Source organism: Bacillus rossius, chromosome 2, assembly GCF_032445375.1.
Source record: "Bacillus rossius redtenbacheri isolate Brsri chromosome 2, Brsri_v3, whole genome shotgun sequence".
In the NCBI taxonomy this organism is placed as follows: Eukaryota; Metazoa; Arthropoda; class Insecta; order Phasmatodea; family Bacillidae; genus Bacillus; species Bacillus rossius.
The window spans coordinates 121,446,233-121,473,114 of NC_086331.1; the positions used below are offsets into that span (position 1 = coordinate 121,446,233).

The 26,882-nt window shown below is 34.1% G+C and overlaps 1 protein-coding gene across 1 annotated transcript in view; it reads right to left on the reverse strand.

Moving 5' to 3' along the window:
* Window positions 1–23,114, reverse strand: part of LOC134529711 (translocation protein SEC63 homolog) — a 77,674-nt gene extending 54,560 nt beyond the window's left edge. The window contains exons 1-3 of the mRNA XM_063364081.1: window positions 22,883–23,114; window positions 5,441–5,543; window positions 882–996 (exon numbers count right to left, since the gene is read on the reverse strand). Coding sequence (XP_063220151.1) covers window positions 882–996; window positions 5,441–5,543; window positions 22,883–23,006 — 342 coding nt within the window. The 5' untranslated portion in view covers window positions 23,007–23,114. The remainder of the gene's footprint in view (window positions 1–881; window positions 997–5,440; window positions 5,544–22,882) is intronic.
* Window positions 23,115–26,882: the final 3,768 nt, after the last annotated feature.

A 26,882-nucleotide genomic window follows, 5' to 3' on the forward strand; every position in this document is an offset into this window, starting at 1 on the left:
ATAGTTCAATGAGAATTCTTGAATTTTTTAAAGAAGGGCGTAAAACCGCGCGCAAGAAATTTGCACATAGGGATAATCAACACAAGTCATCTTATTAGGTGGTCTAGGCCTATATTTTTCAGTAGTTAGGTAAGGCTAAATATTTGCAACTCTTGGATATCATTTACACACATCGTCAGTGTACTATCAATCCTGATATGAAGCATGATTTGGCCTTTGTGACCAAGTTGGGAGTTAATGAATGAAATGGGAACCCTTTTGTTGTTGCTTTTGGAGCCCAAACCTATGTAGGATACTGGACAATTTTTAAGACCTTTCTTAGATCACAAAATAAAAAGCTACGCACACTAACTTTTGTAATATAATTACTTTCCTTTCAGGTACACAAATTAATCTACATTTAAATCATATTTTCTCTTACTTTATCGACTTGTAGTTTATTATCAGATTAAGCTTTTGCCAACTGGTCTGTCAAAGATTTAGTCCTTGAAATCATGACATCTGGACACTAACAGCTTATAGCTTACAGTTTGCCATGTACTAGTAAGGCCAGATCAGAGTCAACCAATGTGAAAGCATTTTGTTACCATATGATAAGGGCCATGTAAATACCTGTTTGAACCATATTGTTAACTCCAATTTTGACAAAGCAAATTATGCATGTCTACTTAAACATATGTATGGTGTAATAAGTGCTTTTATAAACTTAATCATATTTATCACATCTGTAAATTTCCCATTGTCTTTTTAGAACACCAAACATAAAATATCATAAAAATATATTTTAAAAATTAATGGGGTTAAAGCACTGATCAGCAAAGCACCATACCTCTGGAAAAAAAAAAACAATCTACCATAATGATGCTGTTTACAGTACTTACAGTTGTTATGCCAAGAATTTCATACGGATCAAAATTGGCATATTCATAATCAAACTGTGACACTTTGTACGCCAGCAATATCAATACAGTCCATCCACTCAGAATAAGTACAATTCTGAAACAAAGACCAAGTTCAAAAACTATGCCAACTAACATTGTGGGGTATGTTAGGTTAATGGTAGAGTATTAGACGGGAAAATATAAGTTGGAGTTTGTGGCTCAAGAAGTAAGTACATAGTTTGAGACTCATTTACTCACTTGGCTAGAACAAATGAAAAAAATCACACTCTCTCAAAACAAATAAAATTTCTTATCAGTGTTCGAATTGCCCAGAGAAGTTGGTCCACACACACTCTCTACAGGATGGGTTCATACTGAGGCTGAACCAACTGAAGCTACTGATTTCTTCTAAAGTCAACAAACAGCATAGTTAAAATAACCAGTGTTAGCTAACAAATTAATAAATTTGACTGCTGACTCGAAAGGACTTATTTTTACTGCCTTAATTTAAAGTGATAACAATAAATCAAATTTATACATTAACTCATACAAAGATTTAAATCGGGAAAATTTCACAACTATAAAAAAATCAAATACTTTATATCAATATTGAAATATATATCCTAAAGAAATATTAACATGTCACTAAAACTAGATAAAATATTTATCTCTTGAACACAAGAGGGGGGAAAAAAATTAGAAATTAAAACTATAACATAAAAACACGGCTGTTCCTTAAGCCATATACACAGTGTACAAACACAACCATTGCAAAAATGCATTCAACTCGAGGTAACTCTTGTAAAAAAACAAACCATGAGAACAGCCTAGCTGAAATAAAAACAGATTAAAACTAAAAACTCTCAACTTTTGTTAAATCTTCTTTGATTTAAACATGTTTACAGGGAAAAGTAGATAAATTATATACCAAATTAAAAGTATCAACTTATTTAACTTAACTGAACCTCAATAACACTAATGTAATTCAAAATAAACAAATATCTTCAATCCTTGGCTACAATCAGCCAGGAAGACCCCGCATACTAAAAAACAAATTAGCAACACCATGGTCTACATCTTTTAAAAGGCCACTACAATGTCATCTCTACTGCACCATGTCTCCTGTCAACTACACTTCAAGCAAAAAAGAAATATATACCCCCACTACCCTCATACCAGCCAAAAAATTATATTGCTTGAATGCAACAGGAAGAACTCTATAATACCCACACTTTATATGCTCAGAGCAGTCAAGAATTTACCATAGTTAAGATGCTCACAGCAGTGACTTTATGTTATTTAACTTCACAGTCTTATAATATTACTAGAAGTATTTTACCCGTGAACTATTTTATTTTACATTAATTTGTTTGTCATTGCATGATTTACAACATAAAGAGATTTTATAAATGTATTTAGTTATTTTTATTTGTTCATTGGAACAAGAAAAAAGGAAGCTGGAATAAATTTGAACCTACAAGCAATTTATTGAGATAAAGAATTATATATAATTTAAGTGGTTATTGGTTTCTATTTTCCACATTCATTGTGAATCATGAATATTTCACCATGAATGTTAATAGGTACAAAAGTCAAGTCAAATATGAATACTGTTATGAGCTGGGAAGCAGGGCCGATGCGTGCCAGGTACCTGAATGGACCTTCCAGCATCAGTCTGGCCCAGGGACTCACGGCGCCACTGACGTCATGCACACATGCAGTTTGAAAAACAGAGTGGCCCGGCCTCCCCCCCCCCCCCCCCGCTGTTTTCTATCCCTTAGCGACCTGCGAATTCCGCCGGCTTAATGAGGCCACCGTGTTAAGTGGCGTGAATAATGCGGCGCTATTCTGGATGCTTCGAGCGTCGGGTCGGGCCGGGATGACACGACACATCACAACCACTCCAGTCAGTTCCAGAAAGACTGCCACGGGTATAAAAGCGGATATGACAGGTTCCATGTGAGTGGACAGGGACCATGCATGTGGAGCGAGACTGTGTATGTGTGTGTGGACAGGCATAAGGTAAGGAGTGAACCACTGTTGAGCCTAGCTCCAGCGAGGAGTGTGAACTGTGGACTTGACAGATACTTAGTGATTTGTGGACGGGCATTGAGTGTAGTGGCTTAATTAGTCATGTAAATATTAGTAGCAAATAAAACTGTATAAAATTAATTAGGCTATCCTTATGAACCCTATTTTCCCCACTCGTAACATCTCAGTGTCAGAAGTGGGACAGCCCTAATTAAAGGCTTTATGAATAATTAATTAGTGAATAAAAATAACTAAAGAAAGTAAAAAAACATTAGACTTTAGATTTTCATGATTAAAATTGGTGTTAAGAACTGTAGTTAAGTTTTGAGTGTAGTAATAAGACAGTAGTGATAGTGACAGATTAATAGTGTATGTGGACAAGGAAAATGTTGGCCAACAAACTTAACATAATGGCTTTCTTGATCAAAATGAAGGATGAAATCAGGGGACTTAAGAGTGACCAAGAGGAGATGAAGAATGAAATGAATATAACATTAATTAAAAAACAACTCCTCTGGTTCTTGTTATATTACCAGGAGAAGATACAAACTATGATTTCCAAACAAATGTGTATGCAATATTTTTAACTATTATGATTGAGATTAGTGGCATAAATTACATATGTACAAATAAAAATTTTTTTTTGTTATTTATATTAAAATAAAAAATTATAATTAAAGAGAAAGTAATAATTTTAATTGAATGTTAGTGAGGCTTATATCTAAACAAAAAAAGTCTATCTCTAGCACCCACCAACAAAAGTAAACAATAATGACAAAGCCTATAATTTTTCCAAACTAGCAAATTCAATAAAATTTATATCACATTTCCCATTAATTTTCAATGAAATTAGGACCAAATGTATAGCAATGTTCATGAAAATTAAAACTGGCAGAAATGAAAAAACTCAATGGTGGGATAATGACTTCTGCTCAGGCACTATTATGTGCACTAACAGCAGGCAGTAATATAAATAAAAATAAATTAAATATTGCAGGTTTTTGGAAAGAAGTTTGTAAGTGTTCCACAATAACATAAATAGTTAATTTCTTAAAAAAAACCAGGGGTGCTATTCTTTAACTTTTGCATTGAGCGCTAGTCAGTTTGCTTGTTTGCACCTCCACAGCTATTCAGTAAAACCACATGGCATTAGACATATGTACCTTGGACATCATCAAGGCACAAAATCATCCGGATGCTATTTGCATGCCCTTTCGAGCTCGTGCAACTGGCACTACGTAAAAAAATGCCACAAGATGGAGGATCAGTATTTAGCAACTCGAAAACATATATTTGGAAAAGTGCATAACATAAAATTATAAGTTAAATGTAGTAAATATATTCTGAAACTGGTCATATTAAACTTTCATACTCCTAGTAGCAAATTACTATAACAAATTTCAAGTATCTACATACACCATTTATATCAATATCTGCATAAATCAGTATGTTAGAAGACATACAGAGAGAGACACAGATAGGGATAGACACAGAGAAAGACAAGACACAGACAGCGAGCACGAAAGAGAGACAGAGAGAGAGAGTGAGAGAGAGAAAGATTGAGAGAGAGAGACAGAGGTAGTGAGAGAGACAGGTACAAAGACAGACAGAGAAACAGGGACAGAAAGAGAGGAATACAGAGAGAGGGAGAGAGAAATACAGAGAGAGGGAGAGAGAAATACAGAGAGAGGGAGAGAGAAAGACAGAGAGGGAGAGAAAGGGAGAGAGAAAGACAGAGAGAGAGAGAGAGAGTGAGAGTGAGAGTGTATGTGTGTGTATAGTCTTTAATATTTTGATGAAAAATTAAATTATAGCTGCATATTTACCAACCCCATTGATATGATTTGTTTTTTCTTTTATGTTTAGTTCAAAACTACACATAATAAGCAAAACTATTTTGTCAAGTTCTTTGTTGTATGCACTGTCAAAGTCGAAAATATTTCACACAAAATGACAACCAAACAAGAAAATGTTTTACTCTTTTGTATGATTTTATAAGGAATTAGTATTGAAAAACATTTACAAATTAAAAAAAAATCATCCATATCACTGCAATTTACCCCTAAATATGAAATATTTTAACACCATATATTCATCACATTTAACCATTAGGCTATTTTGGATTACTGATCTATGAACTATTTACTTATATCTTTTATTTTTCTATAGTGCTTAATAGAATGTCATTTCCCCAACAACAAACAATGAATGAATGCCTTGTTCAACATTTTTGTATACATTTATTATTTGAACTTCAGAAAAGTGCTTTACTAATTTTCTCGCTTCTTTCAAGACATTTTTTTTAGAAACAGTCCAGCTAACTGCCATTTTATGAGAGAAAAAGTATTTGCACTCAAGATTATTACAATATCTGGTGCAAACGTTGTCTTATCAAATAGTTTGAATAATCTGTGGCACTATTTCCCAGTTCCTGGCAAGGTGCATGTGTAAAATTTAGTGCTACACTTAATACTACATAACAGCACCCCAGGCTATACTGTTACAATTAATGGTTTGTTCAGACTTACTGCAGAATCTGTTTGGTTTCTTTCCATGGCTGTTTGGTGAGAAGCATGACTTTTTTCTTCTGGCATCCTCGGCACTGACATTCTTTTTCTAGTTGTTTCTGATCTAAAAATAAATGCATAGTATTTCAACCCTTTTTAAATAACAGTTTAAAAAGAATAAAATAATAAAAGTGTCATTCAATACAAATAATAAACATTAATGCTATAGTAATTTGATTAAGTTTTGCTAGCTAGAAAGATTTAAATAAAAATTAAACTAAGCGTGTAAGTGTAAAGTAGGTCCTGCTAAATTTACAAATTATATTCCTTGAAATTCATAGTTTGCTATTAGAACAATCTAAATCCAAATAGTAGGTTCTTAAATGTCCAGAAATACCAGTAATTTGACTCATATTTTGTGAATGGTGAAATATGTAAAAGAAATTAAGAGTTTAAAAAATACAAAATAATAAAATTAAAAAATAAAGTAAAAATACTTTTCTTTGTAGTAACTGTGATTTTTGTTAATTAAATGAAAATACCTTGCTAGGATATTTTAAAAGCTCAGTTCTTTTCCTTTGCTAGGAAGCAATGCATGGAGAAACCAATTGTTATAATCCTACAGACAAAAATCAAACATTACAATAATTATCTTGCCTTTTAAGTTTTTAATTCATTAATAAAAATTGCTTACAAGAATAACTTGTTTTTACATTCTACAACATAAACACAAGGATGTACATAAAAATCATTGCTATCATTTAGTAGTTTCTAGCTGCTGGCCACACCAATAAATAAAAATAAAATTAATAAAAACAAAAAATAAATGTGTGCACTGTCATCATGTGCATTATAAGCAAAACTTCACACATAGAGTTAGGAAATTTGCCAGGTACACAAATTTTTGAAACACATGTACAAGTGTGCAAGTAAACAAGCATAAAGGCAGGTACAGGTATGCGAGTGTATAGCATGTGCAAGCATCGGAGTACAGATGTCTGCACATGAACCAGTCGCTAGCAAGCAAGTATGTAAGTTCACATGTATGCGAGAGTGCAAGTGTGCAATAATTTAAATGCCATTGAACACAGCTGCTGCCATCTGTGTTTTCAGCAAGTAATTTCATAGCTAAATTATTATATATACTTTACATAAAGTAGACAAAAGAGGTTCACAATTGTTACAAACATGTTGATGAAAACCTACAAAGAGTCAGATTACTTTATTCACTATTCCCCCTCCCCCCAACCTTCAAGCACCCCACTCCTGAGCTTAGCAGTTGAGTCATCACCATGACACCCTACTGGTTGTAGAGAAGTTTCACTTAAAAAATACAATCAATTGCCACATGAAAAAATAGGGAAATGAAAATTTTATATTGCAGTCTCCTTTCACACAAATCAAACCACCAAAATTACTTGCATTTATCTGGTAAAACTCACATAGGAATATTGTTTTTTTTTATTCATTGCCATAATAAAAGCCATTGCAGTGCCTTAAACATGGTCATTATATTTTAAAGTTTGTTGCCCTGAAATTAATGCATTGTCCTTTAAATTAAAAATCTTTAATTATTAATTTTGCATTAATTTCTAATCATGCATTGTTTTCCTAAAAATTTGGTAGCAACTCCTCAAAAACTAGCTTGCATCATTACTTTAAAGTAGAATAGCAGATACGGCCCAACTTTATTCAAAACTCTAGTTAACAGATTCTTGGCTTTTAGGTTGAGCCCTGTGAAAACATTGATAAGCCTAATGTTGAACCATGTCTTGTTGCAGTCATCTTTAAGGGCTATTAACCAGTGAAGGCCTGGTAATTGGCACAGAATTTTTATAGGACCACTCATAGCAAGCTGTGATTGCTCCCTGTAGGCGGCCATGATTGGAGGATGGTCTGGCCAATAAGGTGAGTCTGCTTTGTCGATGCAGAAGCATTGACAGTGGCTAATTCTTTGGCAGTGAATGTTCATGTTTATAGCAGAACAAATAATTCCAGATATTACTTGATCTGTATGCATCATCTCTGTTCATGTGCCAATCAGGACATGTTATCCTATAAGTATTTTGTGGACAGTCTCATTAGTTCGTTTTTCAACTATGGCTCTAGTGACAAGCTTTTTTTTTTAAACTTGGAATATGTTGTAAAATGGCTGCTTTCTAGTTTAAGCTGTTTACCATGTGCAAGTGCCATGTTGATAAATTAAATTATTTCATTTGTAATAATCAGAATATTTTACAAACTTTAAAAAATAAAATTTTAAATGTGTGTGTTGTGTTTGTTATTAGGAAAAGCAAATATTTATTTTCCAAGAAGATGAAGAAGAGATATGTGATGATATTAGTGTATACATTTTCAATATTTGGATGCAACATAACGAGGGCATCATACCAGAAGGGCGTATCAACATATTGCAAAAAGTGTTGATACGCCCTTCTGGTATGATGCCCTCGATAAGATATGCAGTCTCATAGAAAAGTCTTTAAAACTGTAATAAATATTTATGATGTGTTACAAACACGCAGTGTTTAATTATAGCAATATTGATTCAGTTGCTACACTAAACTCATTTTTGGGGATTGTAGTGTATTATTGAACACAATTAATTGTTTCGACTTAATGGAGAAAGACAAAAGTTTGATATTCATGTCACAAATAAGTTCAAGAGCCTCTGAACTCACATGGCTGACCATGGTTAACTTATAACTCAGTTAGTTTTATTAAGCTTGTTTGGTTTTATGAAGACTAAGTTTATAGAAGTTTTTCCAGCTATAATTGGGTGCTATTAAATTGAACATGGGAAATTACAAAAAAAGTGATAATAATTTATATTCTCTAATAAGTTTACCAAAATTTTTTAACTCATAATTATATTATAAGTAAAGTTATGTGGTAGAATAAATACACTGCTAATCAGTTAATAAATGGGCACAACTTTTTTGAGGATATTAAAAGAATATCAGGTTATGCTTTTTTAATGTTAATATTTCTAAATTTTTCAATTGAATGTTGATGTTTTGTATGGACTTTTCCACTTTTGTTTTCTCCAGGTGGCTTGACGCAACTAGCTTCTCGGTTCTCTCTCGCTTTATTCCCTGGGTCTTTAACTATATTCAGCCTTTACCCCTTTACTGCAATCTTCATGAAAACTTCAGTCATTATTAAGCTAACACGTGTAATACTTAGGGTCCTAGATTTCGGGACTGTGGAGCCGACCTGTTTACCTGATATGTTTTGTACATTACTTAACAATAATGATCTCACTTATAGATACATTTCTAAATTTAATAAAACAGATAAGGATTTTATATTTTAATTATTTGCTACCCTTTATTTTTTATTTTTGCAATCAGTCTCTACTTGTTCAAATATTATTATATTGCATATTACATATTCCTCTCCGTTTTGTTTGTCATGTCTTGTATATGTCAATGTCTTTGTTAATGTATGTGTGTTGTTTTGTACTTTTGTATTTGTTTTCTTTATGTAATTGTTGTTTCTGTGTTTTTATATTGTGCTCGCCAAACAAGTTTCCCTGATGTCAGTGGGCATGTTACAAATGTAAATAAATGAATAAAAAATAAACATAATAAGGGACTACAATGAGTCTTTTTCCTTTTTTTTTTTTCCTATCCACTTTGTTTCTATTTACCATGAAGAAATTGTTTTTAATTGGTTTAAATGGTTCACCAGTTTCTCCAGATTTGTAGTGATTGTCTTAGTGCTGCAATTATGTAGATTTTGAATTACTCCCCACAGTGGTAAGTGGAACCCACCAAACTATTATTCACTTGTAAAGACTTTTATTTTCCTTCTGCCACCATTTTTGTTCTTCGCCTGGTTTACTCTTTATCACTGCGATACTTTACACTGTCGCAGTGGGGTTCAATTACCAAGTTCATCTACTGGTTCAATAACCTGTTCAAGTCAGAGTTCAAGCCCCTGTTCGAATCTGTATACCCAGGATGGTTTTGCCTCCGAGACATAGAGCCACTTTGCGATGTAGATAACCTCCTCGGGCCAATATCCATCCCTCATTACCGCGGCTGGGTACACAGGCAAATAAGTGCCATAAATGGAAGTAAAAAAAACTTTAATATGTTTTACATATAATATGAAACAACTAATGCTAATCAAAATCTCAATTTTATTTCTAATATAAAAATTATATTGTAAACCCTCCAGTGTTTCATAGGTTTTTCTTGAGCATTTATAATCAAACACATTTCCTTTGTAGTTTTTTTAAAACTCTCATTTGCCATACAGCTGTTTACAGTTTGCAGAACTTTAAACTATTGAAAGCCAAAGATAAAACCTACTTACTTTTTTATTATTATATATTTATTTTACTTTTAACTTAATGATTCACCTGGCCAAATTATGTAATGCCATTAAAACTAAATTTTTAATGTGCTTCGGTGCTTTAACCTCTGTTTTTCTCTATTTTGTATCTTAGATTTTTTTTACCAGCAAAACTTCTAAACAATATATTTTACTCAAGGAAGTAGTGAGGTTTAAAAGTATGCGCTAGTTAAAACAAATTTGGTGGATGTTAATAAAATTTTGTACAGAATTTTATTCAGTCATTTTAGTTACCTGTATGAACTTTTGTACTTTTTTCCTCAAATTAATTGAGATATTTGATTTTTAGTTATGATAATATAAGGAGTTTTAATAAAGTGCTGCTAAGTTTTAATCTTGTTTTCTTTTTATGTTTTGGACGTTTGAATTATAAATTAGGCCCCAAACGTACAGCACAGGCCCCGATGGTCTGTTGGTTCACTGGGACGTAGTTCCCATGTTGTTTCGTACCTAGACAACGAGGTCGCTAGGGACATTTCATAAAGGCAGAGGACTGTGAGTAGCGATCAGCATAAGTGAGTGAGTGTTTTTACTCAGAGCTATCATGTAAAGGCCCTGTAGTTTTTTTTGTGAGAAAAATAAAAGTCCAAATTCATTTCAATTGATTTTATTTGAGAATCACCATTAATTGTTTTGAGTCATTTAACAGTCATAAACAGAACTTTACACCAGACTACCTGCAACTTCTGATGTAATAATTTTTCAAGTTTTTATGTATGTGCAATCTAGATCAATTGTGAGCCAGCCGGAGGTCTGGATTGTCACAACATATTTGACGAAAAACAATTATTTAATTGTAAGGTCTAGTTTTGATGTTCTCAGAAGTTGTTTAATTTAATTTGAATACATGAATTAGATGTGATGTGTGTACAGACATGGAATGATCGCTAAATGTTATTAATAAATGTCTCAGAGGTGGCAATGAGAGGTCAACATTAAACAAGTATGTAGCAGCCAAAGCTCTGCACATTGAAAAACACCCAATGTGGGCAGCTTCAGCTTCTTTTTTCAAAGGGGAAGGGAATAAAGGTAGACAATGAAAAACATCACAATATGCAGATGAGTTTATTTTAACTCTTATTATAACTGTCAATAAGACCCACACTTGTGTATAGTGTACTGAAGTATTTTAGTTCATTGCACAATTGAGTGTCTTCTTATTGATCCAAACATAATGTAATATATAAATATTTACCATGCTAGAAATATAGCAACACTTGTTCAAAACAAATAACACGGCTTGTGCTAAATGTATAAAATATTTATTGTTGGGCCGATTGAACTCTTTAAATGTAATATTAAGACTAAAAAATAATTTACATTTAATATTAATGAAAAATACACGGAAACAAACGAAACCAATGAAATAAAAACATTGTTTATCCTATGTGGATTATTTTTCAAGTTTTCATTGATTAATAAAGCTAGAAGCAATAGAAAGCATGATAAATTTTATACGTTTGGTATAACAAAGAATTGATCTGCAGGCGAGTAGCAAGTATGCGAGTGAGCAAGTATGCAAATGTGCTAGTGCACAAGTATATAAATGTGTTATAATGCAAACATACCATCAATCGCAGCTGTTGCCATCTGTGTTTTCTGCAAGTAATTTTATAGCTTAAGTGTGGTACACAAATTCGCATTGCACTATTCGTTACCCACTCAACTTTATAATTTTGGCTATGCATTTATACTTCAACACCTCACCTTACTTTACCAACTGTAAAGAAGTTTCACTTCAAAAATGGTGAAACTAAATCAAGAAGCACAAGTTAAAACAAACAATGGAGTCTGGAGGTTTGTGAGCAGAAAGATATCAGATAAAATACACACAAAGATGCTGTCTTTGTATTTGTCAGAGAAAAATCAGGTAGATCACCAAGAGCGGTTCGCGAGCAGCTCATTGTGCTAAAAATCCTGTCCCAATCAGAGGGATGATACTAGATAGGGGCTATGAAACTTTTATCTGAAGTCTGTACCTACGCTATTACCAACCTCAAAATAATGTACCAAGCCATATACTTTTAAGGTATGTTTTATAATTGAGCGAAAAAAATTTACATATATTAAAATATTACCTCCATTGTGGATATATATAAAACTATTTTAAAAGTGGTTGCACTGTTACACTCAAATTTGTTTTTGTGACAGGTGTTTATAGTTTACACACAAATATTTGCTAGACAACTTGAAAATTCTAATTAAATTCATTACACAAATCAAAAATTGGCCAGAAAAGATGTTGAGTGTGAGTTATAAACAAAAACCTCAACATAATGACAGACTATTGACAAAATACCTAGCCTATGAAAAAAAAAAAAAAAAAAAATCAACCAAAATGCCACTTGCATGGCCATAAAAATACATTTTTTGAGCATAAAGACATAAAATATATTTTGACAAAAGGAAGACATTCAACATGAACATATATATTAGTTACTGGCATTAATATGCACAACAAGAGCACCACTAAGTATTAAAAATGCTTCTTTTTTACATATGATTTAATAGATTTTCCTTGTCCTTATAGACTGAGGTTGGTATGTATACGGAGACCTACTGCTCACCCACCACTCCCAAAAGAGACTATCCAATAGGAAATATCCCCAACATGGAAGTGACGTCTTTCCCTCCTAATCATGAGAACTAGCGGCTCGCGAACAGTTTGACTCGCAAATAAATATGCACCTTCATATAACGCATGGCAATGCCACACCTTCATGGAAGATGATATGCCTGTGATGATAAGTCTTCTACCAAACATGACTACTAGTGCTCTCCAGTGAAACAGAATCACAACCATGACAGTGAACTGAGCCCTTAATAATGTTATGTTTGTTTCTATTGCTGAGCACCAATATATATTTTAGTTTCTCTGGAGCAACATTAAACAAAATGTCTAAAATACATAAAGTTATTATTTATCAAACTTTGCTTACACATTGTGTGTAAAACTTATACTGCACACCTGTGACAGTGGACTTGTGGAAAAATAATGTATCAAACTTGGTGTCCCAATGGTGTGGAGAGAACCAAAAAACCTTTTTTTACGACTGTTATTTTTATATTATGAATATTACCAGCTTGAAATGAAATAATCACAGCAAATGGACATATCCTGATTTAGCATCTTCAAGACGGCCTGTTCCTCACTTAGGCAAAATTTCTATTCCATCGTTCTTTTATATTCCAGAGGTCTATGAGTATGAGTTTCATCTACCTGATGTTTCTTGAAATGAGGACTGAAGGAGCGACTATGATTATGAGGGAGCATCATCAAGTCCTAGCGTTTCAATCAAAATGAGTTAAGTTAACTAATAAGGGACCTCAGTCCCTCAAAAGAATCATCTGAATTACTTGCTTCTAGATTAAATGAGAAGAATATGCTTGAAATTTCAGTATACCAAGTGAGTATGCACGACCGTTACGGTTTTCCCCAGCACCTTTCACTTGAAACCTGAATGGGGCTCAGTGGATGCTTAAGCTCTGATATGTTCGAGCCTGAGTCTGGGCCTGTGGATGTGTCCACTGCCCAGGCCAATAAAGAACTTTCTACTATAGTCGACCAGCAATTAAATAGTTTGCACCAGAGTGTACAAATAGGAACAGTCGCAAGACTGACTTTACTCTACCACCATCTACGAGTTGACATGATGCACCAGAAGGGCCGAAGTTGCAAAGGCCACTGTGCTTTCGCACTATGTTATGTCAGCCAGTTAGCTGTCATGCTGGTCTGTTTCCACGTATAACATCAATGCTACAGCTCCAAGGGGATTGGTGGTATAAGTCCCGCAGGCCATGACTGCTGAACGAGTCAGAAAGTCGCAGAGGGGACACACACCAGAGGAAGGGTACAGGTGAAGGCTCCAAAGAGCGAGCCAGGTACCAGTGGGCAAGCTGTGATACACGCCAGGAGAGGAGCCACGAGTGAGGCCTGCAACGAATCGCAGACACCAGACACAGCACGAGTCGCAGACCAATCAGGCACCTGGGCAAGTAGTACTCACTGCATACACGACCCAACAAGTGGCAAGCAGCAAGGAGATGCAGCCGTCCCCATCACCACAACTCGCAGAGCAAGTTGTCCACTGACAAACAGTAGTCACTGCTTGTTATTACGCAACGATTCATGAGGTGATTTGGAGCTGGAAGGAGATGATGCAGCCATCGGCGTCACCACAACTCACAGAGTGAGTTAAGCACAGGTGAGTAGTGCTCGCTGGTTGGACTATGGAACGAGTGCCGAGCGGGGTGCACCCACAAAAAGTCACTCCCGATGCCCATATCCCACGACAAACATACCAGGAGGGTGCGATGCACTCACTGGTCCGGGATATCTCCATTCCCCGTAGAGCACAGCGTTTAATCGGGCGAGCAACCACCATAACAATACGCCGATATTCCCGGTGGTGATATACATTGCCTTATTTTGCAGGGTAAAATTGTTAAGTCAATTCCTAAGAAAAATAACAATGGGTCGTAAAGCTAGTATCAAGAGTGACTGTAATAACAGACCTCGAGTGTTCTTGAGTAGCCACAATTCACCAGTCATAACTAGCCAGATACTCTGCATTGCAGACAAGCGAGTAACATATAAGTCACATCATTTTTAACATGATTTTCAATAAATATAGGGTTGTTTCGTGTGTGGTTCTTTATGTATATACTATATTGTATTATTAAGCCACAACCCCATTATTGCCAGGAAAGTGGCTGAATGAAGGAATACAAGAGCAACTGCATATTTTCCCAGCAGCTGTACAAGTCATATCAAATAATTTAAATGTAATGTCAAAAGTACAGGCTGTCCATAAAAAAATGTACCAGTTTCAATGATATAATAACACTTTAATTTAGACTACTTACATAGTTAAATTTAAGTAAAAAAAAAAATTATTAAGTTGTTCACTTTCTAAAAGAAATAACTATCTTGCCACAAAACCTTTGTGTTTCTCTGTCATATTGCCAATTGTAACAAAGTCAAAAGTACAACATTAAAGCCACCAATGAAAAAGTGTCATAGACATATCTGTGGAATGTTACACTAATGGGTTATGTAGATGTCAGTGATTACATGGCCGTGCCCAAGAAAAAAAAAGGAGACTCCCTCCCATTGTGAAATAAAATAGTCAGAAAATATTACAAAGCATAACATAATATTAGTTGGAAACATATCTGCTGCAACAGTTTGATAAGTTTATTCAGTTAATGTTTTTTATAGCTAAATTCTGTGTAGAAGAATATTATAAGGGTTTAATATCTAAAACTAAGTGTTAATGAAAAATGTCCTATTATAAAAAAAAAAACCTCCACAGTTTCAAGTTTTGTGCATGGGATTGAGCGATGATAGCAGCTGTTCTACGCGCTGCAAAATAAAATTCTTTACAAATAAAGTGCCAATTTTCGACTGGTGTTTCAATTGACATTTCGTCACTGACAGCTAAATTTTCTATACAAACTATCAAAACTATTTTTGATTTTCCATTAGCGAGTTTTGTGTCATACAAAAAAAAATACAGAAAGGGGGGTTTTGATAAAGAAAAAAAAAAAAGATCTGACAAATACATGGTGTAAATAAAGCACAAGTAAGTAACCATGTGAAAATTGTATTTCTACAATAGCTGTTTACAGTAACCATCTGGAAAGGTCATGCTCGGGGTGAAGGGTGAAGCCAACTCGAGGGAAAAGATGTTCCAAAGAAATATCGAAAGCATCTTGGCCAAAAGGGACGGGGTTCTTCGGAGTCAAGAATATTCTTAATTCCAAATAAAGTGCCAATTTTTTGAAAAATGTTTCAACAAAAACTTTGACATTCACAACCGAATGTGACTGGATAATTTGCAAAACTTACATTACCTATAAGAGTTTTACCTTAATCTGCTTAGTTTTACGTGGAATTATCACGAGGCCGGCCATGGAAAGGGAGCTCCAGATGGGGTGTGTGTAACTTGTAAAAGGACCGCAGATAGACTTGCTACAAGTGGCACCGATATTTCATCGTTAGAAGACTTATCCCAGGCACTTCAGAAAATTTGCTGAACATCAAAGTTTTTACCACTGATGATGCAGACATTTTGGACAAGAAACGAAACTGGAATCAGTAGAAAATATAAAAACATTTTCAGGCACACTAAAAGTTCACCAAATTATTGGAAGTGTATTTCTTCCCAATCGTTTGGCAGTGAAAAGTTAAGCTGTTTCTGCAACCTTGGTAACTGCAGTCATTTTACATTGGGTACCTTGGATTATTCAAAAATTAATCCTAAACGTCTAATATATATGGATCCATATCTGATTCTGATGATTAACCACTAGCATCACTATCTGAGAATGACATGGAGAAGACACAAGAATTTCCACAGCTCTCTGACCCATAATTTTGCAAAAAGATGAGACAGGTAGAAGATGACCTGAGGCCTTCAACATCAGGGAAAAAATTGTTATGCTGGTCAAACATCTACAGAGAAATACAGAATACCATTATGTAGCCAAGTGCACTGGTGTTGAAGAAGAGGATAAAGTTCAAGTAATATTCTGTAAAATCTTTGATAACACTAAAAAGAATTTCAAAATTGACAATAATGATATTTCATTTATCACATGGGATCAGAGTATAGAAGATCTACGAGCACCAAATCTAAAAATTAAAGGACAGTGAATGTTCTATGCATTCAATGAGAATATTAATATCTATGAGCAGGTCATAAAAAAATACATTTACCTTTTAATTTTTCAGTTAGTGTTTTGTTAGTTTCCTTTAGAATTGTTTTAATGGTAAGAGTGATTTTTTGTTTAATTTAAAGTTGACATTGAACGGTGAGTTATAATTTAATAACTGTATTTTTGATTTCATGTTTATTTTGTGCTGATTTTTGTTTGTAAGAACCAAAAACCTTTAGGTACCTTTAAATTTTTGTTTTTTTATGGTAAGAGATATCTGTGTTATGTTCAAGTCAATGCTAAGATTATTATTCAACTACAAATTTCTGTTATAAAGTTTCACAATATTATTAATAAAAGGTCTGATAATTAATAATTATAAAATAATAAAATAAAGTTGATTCTTAAAAGAAAGTCTGTTTTCTTTCATAAAGCAACTATTAAATACCTCTCCTGTTCAACAAGTAACCTACACTGTACATCTAGTTTCTCTCCTGTATTGAGTATCTCCCCTGGTCTCTCATAAAACAAGATAAAATAAACAAATTGACTGGCCGAATTGCAGAGATGCCCAAATTATTAGTTTCAATAAAAATGTTATATAATTAGATCAAAATTCTAACATTTATGTTGTCCTGCCTATCTTAACAAGTAAGTAACTCTTAAGTTAGAATAATACACATAGTAATTTAACACGTGTTTCAAAACGTGTGAATTTAAAACTAGTTTGAACCACAAAACGAAACTTGCAGATTTTGATAAGCATTAACACAAGCATTTTTGGCATAAACAGAAAATTTTTATCCGGTCCTCCTTTTAAGATATCTGACCTTGAAATTAGCAAAATTTAAACATTTGATGGAAAAAAAAAGAAGCAGGAAATGGTTAACACCCATACTTTAACTCAACACAGCAGGAAAATACTTTAGCCATAGTTATTACATGTAAATTTTTGTCTTATGGTTCCAAAACCTTAGAGGGTCATAAAAAATGCTGAATATGTTCAATATTTTCACATGAGTCAAGGTCATTTTACTTCAGATTCCTAAAATTATTTAATATATTTTTATAAATTGTATGTAAACCTATAAATGTTTCTTTTCATCAGCAAAAACAAGAGAAACTTTTTTTAAGACAAGGCCAACAATAAACTTTTATCAAAACATCTACAAGGCTCTGTTTCTGCACGCAGTAGCAAAGATAATCAAGTCTTGATTCAAAATGGTGGCAGATAAAATTAAATAAAATTAGTCTAAGCTATTTATTAATAGGGAATTATTGGGTAATAAAAAAAATTAAATAAAATTAGTACTAAGCTATTGATTAATAGGGAATTATTTGGTAAACAAAAAAAATTTCTAAAATGGTCAAGCAACCACATCTTCGTGATTTCATAAGGAATGACATGAATCAGGGTAAATTGTGGGGTTAAAGCCTTTAAAAATGAGAAAAATAGTTATTGAAATATTACTAAATATTTCTAACAAGAAAATTAAAACAAATGAAATAGTTGTCCCTTAAGTAGGATTTACTCTTTTAAAATTGGCAAACCACACAATTTTTGCTGACTTCAAAGTCATTCTCCACTATCAAAATTCCTAGAATCCAGCTAGAAAAAAATTTATAGTGGTTTATGTGATTGCAGCAAATATCTCTGTTACGTCACTTGATACCTGTCGCTTCGCAACAAGTTCTGGTTTTAAGGCAAACTGTTTGCAAGCACAGTAGAAACTCACAGTCACGCATGGTGGTGCCCACGTTACTGCATAGGCAAACGTTTAAATGGTTAATTACATGAGAAGTTCTTGAAATATCATAATTTTAAATATTGTTCATACCTAATTCAGGAATGAATGATTAATCTAACATAGAAAATGACCCAGACCCTTCATGAAATTTTTTTTATATCATAACACCCAAAACCAGTTAAATAACTCACCCCATTAGCAATAATAGGAATGTGCAAAAATGTGTTCCCTATAAAATCAATTAAATATTGTGTAAAATACCTCTTCTCTCAACTATTTCACTTGGAGAAAATGGCTCCAATTGCAGCAAGTTTGAACTCTCAAACGGAAAAAATAGTTTAAAATGACAAAACGCAATGTTAACAACCTGTAAAATATCCCCATGGTAAATATGTAGTTAGCGGTATTTGCGGAAAAAAATTTTAAAAATCTGAAAATACCTTTATTAGATGCTCTTCAACTTCCTCTTTTCATTAAAAGCGGCGGAGGTAAGAAATTCCAAATTTCATCATATGTAGTTGAGCGGTATTTGCGAAAAAAAAATGTTAAAAATCCGAAAATACCTTTATTAGATGCTCTTCAACTTCCTCTTTTCATTAAAAGCGGCGGAGATAAGAAACTCCAAATACTTTAGGAGATATCGCTGTTCTTATTTTGCTATACAAGACCTGTGTAATCAATTGATCGCCGCAATTTTTTTTATTGCCATGTGTTTGTGAATGCCTAATTAATGAAAATGGTTGATTAGGTCAGGTCAGTTACATTATAAATACTTTGAAACTAAGCGTACATTAAAAATAATATGAATTAATTTCAATGGTTCTTTAGTTTTAAAGTATTTATAATGTAACTGACCTGACCTAACAAACCGGGACAAAGGATGAACAGTAACAACTCACGTAAAATTTTTTTGTTACTTATTACTTGCACAACAATAACAAATAAGACTTTAAAATTAGAAACGTTAGAAACTCGCCTAAGTTGGAGGCGGTAATTAAACACTGTTTTAAACAATAAATGAACTAAATAATCACGTATTGGTTCATTTTAATTCTGGCCTATCACGAACAATCACGTGACATCATTATCCAATAAAAAAATAGATACTCGTAAACAAGAAACAATTGTGAAAGCCACATGAATACACTGGTATAATTGTGATGAAATTTAAAAATTCGATATCTCCTAAAGTATTTGGAATTTCTTATCTCCGCCACTTTTAATGAAAAGAGGAAGTTGAAGAGCATCTAATAAAGGTATTTTCGGATTTTTTAAAAATTTTTTTTCGCAAATACAGCTCAACTACATATGATGAAATTTAAAAATTTAATATCTCCTAAAGTATTTGGAATTTCTTACCTCCGCCGCTTTTATTGAAAAGAGGAAGTTAAAGAACATAGAATAAAAGTATTTTCGGATTTTTAACATTTTTTTTTCGCAAATACCGCCTAACTACATATTTACCATACCCATAAATAAAAGAAGTTAGCTATAAATAATATCAAAACCACACTATAAAAACATTAAAACCAAAACAAAATACACAATACCGTAAGAAAACATGTTTTTAACTATGAAATAATATTTAAAAAAACTAGTTTTAACATACTCCCGAGCCCTTACGAAAACACCTGAAGTTATAACCTGCTTCAGCAACTGTTTTATAGCATAATAACTATGCAGCTAACCAAACAAAATGATCAAGTAGAAATGAACATCTTTAGCAGGTAATTAAAATCTAACAATATTGCTCTCCTGCCTCAAAATAAACACCACAAAGGTCAGTAGAACTGAAAAATAATTCATTTTAAGTCTTTTCATTCAGAAGCTAATAAATTAAAAAATTACCAGAGTTCTTTCAAAGTGAAAAGTAAACTAATAATGACGAGGGGTAACAACACATTTTAGGTTTTTCTTCAAAGAATTTCATCCAAAAATTTAACAATTTCATTTTCTCTTAATATTAACTATCATTAACAATTGCTGTTACTTTTAAAAATACAAGTACACTACTGGTACCAGCGGACGTCTGTGCATACCTCAGTTGGAAGGGGGGGGGGGGAGCAGGGTATGGAACAAGAGGGGGGGAATAGATGGGCATGCAGGTAAGGCAATGCTATCAGCTGTTCTAAAAACATCAGCTACTCGTTCAGTTGCGGGGAAGGCTATAGAGTATATTAAACGTAAATATTCTTTAAGTGTTTGTTAAATATTGACAAAGAGTATTTGACATTATAAATATATTTCAGTCAGTTAAGTATTTGTAGTCGATTTTAAAAAGTTATGTTGTTGTATTCTATTAAACCCACGTAAATATTTTATAAGCACTAGAAATTTTGTGGTTGCTTGAATTTAGAACAATTTGTACGAGTTGTTTAATTTATTGGTACGAATGCGTGGTTATACATTTTAATCTGTGCCTTCTAACTGTATGTACATTTTTAGTTCAGAAAAAATTTAATGCATGTTTTATTGTTAAAAACCTAATTCTTAATTTTTATTTGATTATACTTTACAAACTTTCCCTTAAGTGTGGTAGTTCTTTCTTACAATATTGTAAAGTGATGCTTACTGTTACAATATTTGGGCGCATAAAATTAACAAAATTTATATAACTGACTTGAAACACACAAGAACACTGTTATATGTTGTAGCTAACATATGCCTCTGTGTCCGGTACTGTTCTCTAATGTTTGCTGTAGTTACTCAAGAACAAAAAGCAAATTTTTTAGATCCACGCATATGCAGCCAAGCCGTACCGTTGTCGCCCGGCCACAAACTGGGCCGTGATGAATTTCAGTCAACCAGGTAGGAGGGGACTAGCAAACAGAGAAATCTGCCAGTAACAGTCCTTTATCACAAGATTGTAATGTGATGGACATAGTAAAGATTGATTTGTTGTGTTAGCCAAAATGTTTGGCTGATATCAGTTCACTGAAAATGGATTTATATTTTTAATAGAAACACTGGTAATTTTGAATTGGAGCCACTTGTCTGGAAAAATAAATTGAAATATCCAAAATGCTTTATAATTTTTCATATAATTTTTCAAATAATTTTTGGGTTAAATGTCTCGTGTTGAAGCTTTTTCGTAAATAAAATAATAAAATTTGGAAAATATATTTACCCTGAAAACAGCATTTCTAAATTCCCACTGGTTTTTGAGAAATAACCACTTATAGGTTTCATTACAATATCTGTGCATTGATGCGGCCACCGCTATTTTTTTGCTTTCCCATGTGGGTCTGTGTTTATTTTTCTGAGAACTTAAGTCAAATATTGAGAATAGTCATTTAGGTAAACTACATAAAAAATACCTTAAAATATTGTGGATGATTAGTTAGATTAGTATAGCTACATTTAAAAAACTTTCCAATATTTGAATGGTTGATAAGCAATAACCAATTTATGATGGAGCTATCATGACCTAAACAACCATTCACAATATTCTTAATGTAGCTATACTAACCTTATCAACTGTCCAAACTTTTTTTTAAGTATTTTTCAAGTACCTTGACTATTTTCTAATTTCTCCTTCACATAAACCTATGAAATATGAATAACAACATGGGCATCTTTCATGTACGTATTTATCCTGTAATGTGTGCTACTGAGTTGCTTGTGCGAGCTACGGACTTTGGTAACATTCTGTGAACTTCGGAAATATTCGGGCCTCTGAATGGACTTGTGCGAACTGGTTGCTATGCTTCGTTGTAATTTCTAAGCAAACTTTAAATAATTTTAAAATGTTTTTAAAAATATATACTAACTTAACTAACCATCCAAAATAAATTGAAATATTTTTAATGGAGCTAACCTTATTCCAAAAGACAATTCTCACAAAGTAACAAATTTAAAATATTTATTCCGAACATACACAAATGCTGCCTCGGAATGGCAGATTCTGTAATTGTCCATGCATAAGAACGTAAAACAGTTATGGCGATGGCTGCATCAATGCATAGGTATTATAATGTAAGCTAAAAATGGTGATTTCTCATACACTAACATTTCTTGTTTTTGAAAAAAGTATTTTCTGAATTTTATTATTATTTTCTGGAAAAGCCACAATGTAAGAAAATTACCTTATATATTACAAATCTTTGTTACATGAGAATGGACTGTTGGCTTGGATTAGATAAATTAAAAATACTTTTAACATGTACAGTCAGTTCGGTTAAATTAGCTACATTAAAAAAACTAAACAACAATAAGAGCAATTGGTTACATATGATAAGCTTACTACATTTTAAATCAGTAATTCCTAATCAAATACTGAAATGATTTTACATTATCTTCAATGCTGCTAACCTAACCAAACAATCATATAATTTTTAAGTATTGTAATATTGCTAACCTATTAACCATCCACAATATTTTTAAGTACTGTATTTTAATGTAGCTAACCTGGCCTGTAAAAAATTTTGAAGCAGAAGGAGAATTTATCTCAACATACACACCATAACACAAATTTGTAATATATACACCTAACCTAGCCAATGGTTTAAATCCTAAATTACTTACGTTATCACAACGCACTCTTAGAAAAAGATTTAAAAAATATGTCAGGAAATATTTTAAAAAAAAATTGAAATATTTCCCAGAAAATTGACTCACCTTCGGAATTACCAAAATACTTAACACTGATTCTTTCTACTCGAGCCAGTGTGATTTGTACAATAAATAACCGTACCTTGTTTTTGTTTCCGAGGCCACCAATAATATGTTGCAGGAATTAATAATAACGCTAAAAAAGATAAAAGAAAATAGAAAAATGTGCCTCCACTTTCATCATATTGGAATTTCTGGCCTCCCATTACGTCTGAATTTTGCCGCAAGTAAACAGCTAACCAACATACATAAACACCGCCACTTCTACACGTCAGCTCACGGAGAGCAAAACATAACAGCTGTCATTTCCAACATCTATGGTGAAAAATGTTGTCACGGACGGGTAGCCAAGTTATTCACTGGTCATAATCGACTTTCCCGTTCGAGCATATTCGTGCATTTTCGGATATGTTATAAAATACTCTTTGGAATACAAACAATAAATACAATTTAAACACTCTGTGTAAAGCCGAGACCACAAAGGAAACTTCACGATGTTGGCTATATTTGCGTTGTTTGCTATGTTCGCTGCGCCAGGTGGCCAGACAGAATAGTCCAGTTTACTATGTAGTAAAGACAAATGCAGTGGAATTCAAGCGATGATTCCGACGATGGTAATATTCTGCTGGCTCTCACAGTTTGTAAACGTAAAAAGAAACCTGGCAGATGTTTGGCAACTATCGATATACCTGTTACCGCCAAAATCCTGGAAATAGCAGCAACATCGGACGAAATAAATGGTGTTATTTTAATTTTCTCAAGTACCTACTTTTAATGTTGTGATTATTTCTTATTGTGACCATTCAAGTGTACAAAATGTATTCCATAATAGTTTGCAACCATAAAGTATCATTTAGCACACCAATATGTATAGTACATATATCCCCCAATATTTACAAAATTGAATTATATGAGTTTATAGTATCAGAAGAGTCCGGCATTAGGACTTAACCAACAAAAAAGTGAGCTCTGCGCATGCGCATTATTTGGCCAACAGATCGACAATGGATAAGACACCAAAATCTTTAGCCTAAAATAAGGTACTGGCCGTGTCCTCTCCTGCACTAGGAATATGGTCAGGGTACAGGTGTAACATATTAAATACATAAACCCTCATTTTTGTATCTTGGAATACTAGCCTTAATGTCATAGGTGCATGCCTCGATTGGCAGACTGTATAAATAATTATTATTTATTTTTAACCTACACTTTGAAATCTAACTATGAGATCTTCAGTGTGGCCATGAGGGTGGCTTACACAGCTCTTAAACCGATTGGTTTCCTAAAGGCTTTATAACTGATTCAAACAAGAACTATACAAAAGTGAGTTGAAAATTTGGCAATGAGAATAAATATGTGTTTGAGAAACCGTGTTACTTTTTGGCCATGTGCCGACTAGCCACAGATATCAGGCATTTGGGACATCTTAAGAGCCCACTGTAAAATCTTATAGGTACTTATTGTGTGCCCAATGCCATGAGTGGACCAGACCTTGGTAATGTCGGTAAGTGTATAGGGAGTGTCCGAATCTCGTTTCCTATACAGGTAACATCCTTCCTTGAGAGGAGTCTCCACTAAGTTCACGTGCCCTTATCATATGGTGACATCAACTTTAACATTTTTCTTTACCAAATATAACCCTCCGAACTGTGAAAAAGGCTCCGAAGAGTGTGAGGAGAGAGAGATAGAGAGAGTAAAGCTACCTTAATTACCAGCCCTGTACATACGAACATGTGATATGTGCGATTGTGCGCTGAAGCTTGGAGCCAGCAGATGAGTGGTGTTGATTACTAGAATCGGCTGACTAAAGTGGCACCACAAATACACTGTGTAGAACAAGTTCGGCCAGACTTCGAGGCACAACAGCAGTCGGGAAAAGGGTGGCAGGGAACAGCGAACTAATCCAGCCCACATCCCCTACTCCTCTAGATAACAAGAGGTCAATGGCAATGGGACCTCTCTTGGGTTTCATGGAAGCCATAGATTATAAACTACTCTGAACCTCAGTTGTTGTCAACGGTCATGCCATTAAAACCCTCATTGTCACATTGGTCAGCCACAACTGTATCTCGGCGAGACTTACTGAACCTTCTCAGTTCCAGCCTTCTCAGTTTGAACCTAGGCCAGCCCGACTCTAGCTTGCCACTACCCAGGATGCCTGCCACACACAGGGAATCGTGATGCTGCACATGGACATATGGGATCAGAGATTGGTTGAAACTGCCTTGGTGATCTATGACTTGCGAGACGATGTCATCTTAGGGCTGGCATGTCTCTACGAGCAGGATGCAAGGATCGAGGTTGAGAATGGTGCATGCACATCGCCACTCAGGGCCACTGCACCATCTACGGACTTGCATACCCACCACCAGCGACTAAAAACAAGGTCAGTCTAGAAAAATTAGAAATGGAGTTCCTCACGAGTGCCAAGCAACCTTCCAACATGTCCTTGACCAAAATTATTGTAACATTTTCATGACCATGGACTCCCTAAAATGTACCACCATAACTGAACATGCCATGCCAACCCATCCACATGAACCAATGTTCGTTCCACCAGGAATTTACAGACACTCAAGCCGAAAAACCATTCTAGACCAGGACCAAGTAATGTTGTTCAATGGCATAATCGAGCCCAATGAGATCCTCTACAAATTTCAGATTGTACTTGCAGAGAAAAATAATGTGAAGATAGTTTTTTTTGCACGAACTTTAGACTGATAAACATAGTGAGGGTAAATGCCTTGCTTCCTTTCTGAAAATCTCCGACACACTAGCCGGACTAGGGAACACAAAAATATTTTCGTCACTTGATTTAAAATTAGGGTATTGCAGCTGCCTATATAGCTTGAAGACCGCCCGAAAACTGTTTTTATGATTCCGAACAGACAGATTTCCGTTATGCAGAAATCCTTTCGGCCTCCAAGACAAACCAGCAACACTTCAAATAATTATGACACGAGTCCTAGACAATTATTCAGACAAATTTGCGGCCGCATACCCAGACTATAATATTATATAGTCTCAGACATGGCCAGAACATGTGCATCCCCTATCACTAGTCTTATAGTGTTTCACCATGCACTGTCTCACATGTAATCATGACAAATTCCACCAGGGCCCCTATTCTTGACGCTGTTGGAATAATTCGGCTAGCGGAATTGCTTATTTCTGACAGAGATTTGCTAAACCCTATTTTTGAACACTAGATAGAGGAATTATACATCGGAATTATGTCACAAACTGTCGGGATTATTCCGCCGCCTCTTTTGCTGACAGAATCAAAATTCCTATAGAGATTTAAGAGTTCGTTGCCGACCTCCGTAGGATAGTCAGTTGCACAATGGCTTACAGTGTGAGGGGTCCTGGGTTCGAGTCATGGGTAAGACATGAGTGTAATATATGTTAGATTATTGCCATAATATGCAGGAATGAGAGAATATTGTATCAGTCCACATACTTCAGTTCTTTATTAAAACACATTTCACATAACGCTTCCCACATACATTTTTTCATAGAGGAAGCACCCACGATCTAAGTACCAACAGTACAACCCAAAATCATTTTTCCCAACTCCGGTTTAAGAAACTTCTTACAAAATAAAATCAACATGGCAACACATTCCAACACTTCCCCTTGTTGCCTGTTTGTTTTATTTATTATGAACACCCAGCAAATTTGAAAATGTGCTGGTCTTTGGACCTGCTAAACCTTTGGTTAATAAGTCTGATATATTTTCACCAGATGGAACATACTTAAGAATAACAGTATCATCATTTATGTATTCTCTTATTTTGTGATACATTACTTTAAAGTGCTTTGTTCTTTCTGCTACCCTTTTAGTTTCAGCTATTTGTTTAGCAGACTGATTATCCACATACAAAACATATGACCCATCAGTATACATAGTCCCATACCTAATTCAGACAGAAATTCTTTCATCCACACCAACTCTTTTGATGCCTCGAACATGGATATATACTCAGCATGTGTGGTGGAAGTTGCTATTTCCCCTTGTTTCTTACTTTTCCATGCAACAAGATATTTCCCTATAAATATAACATATCCACTTACATACTTTG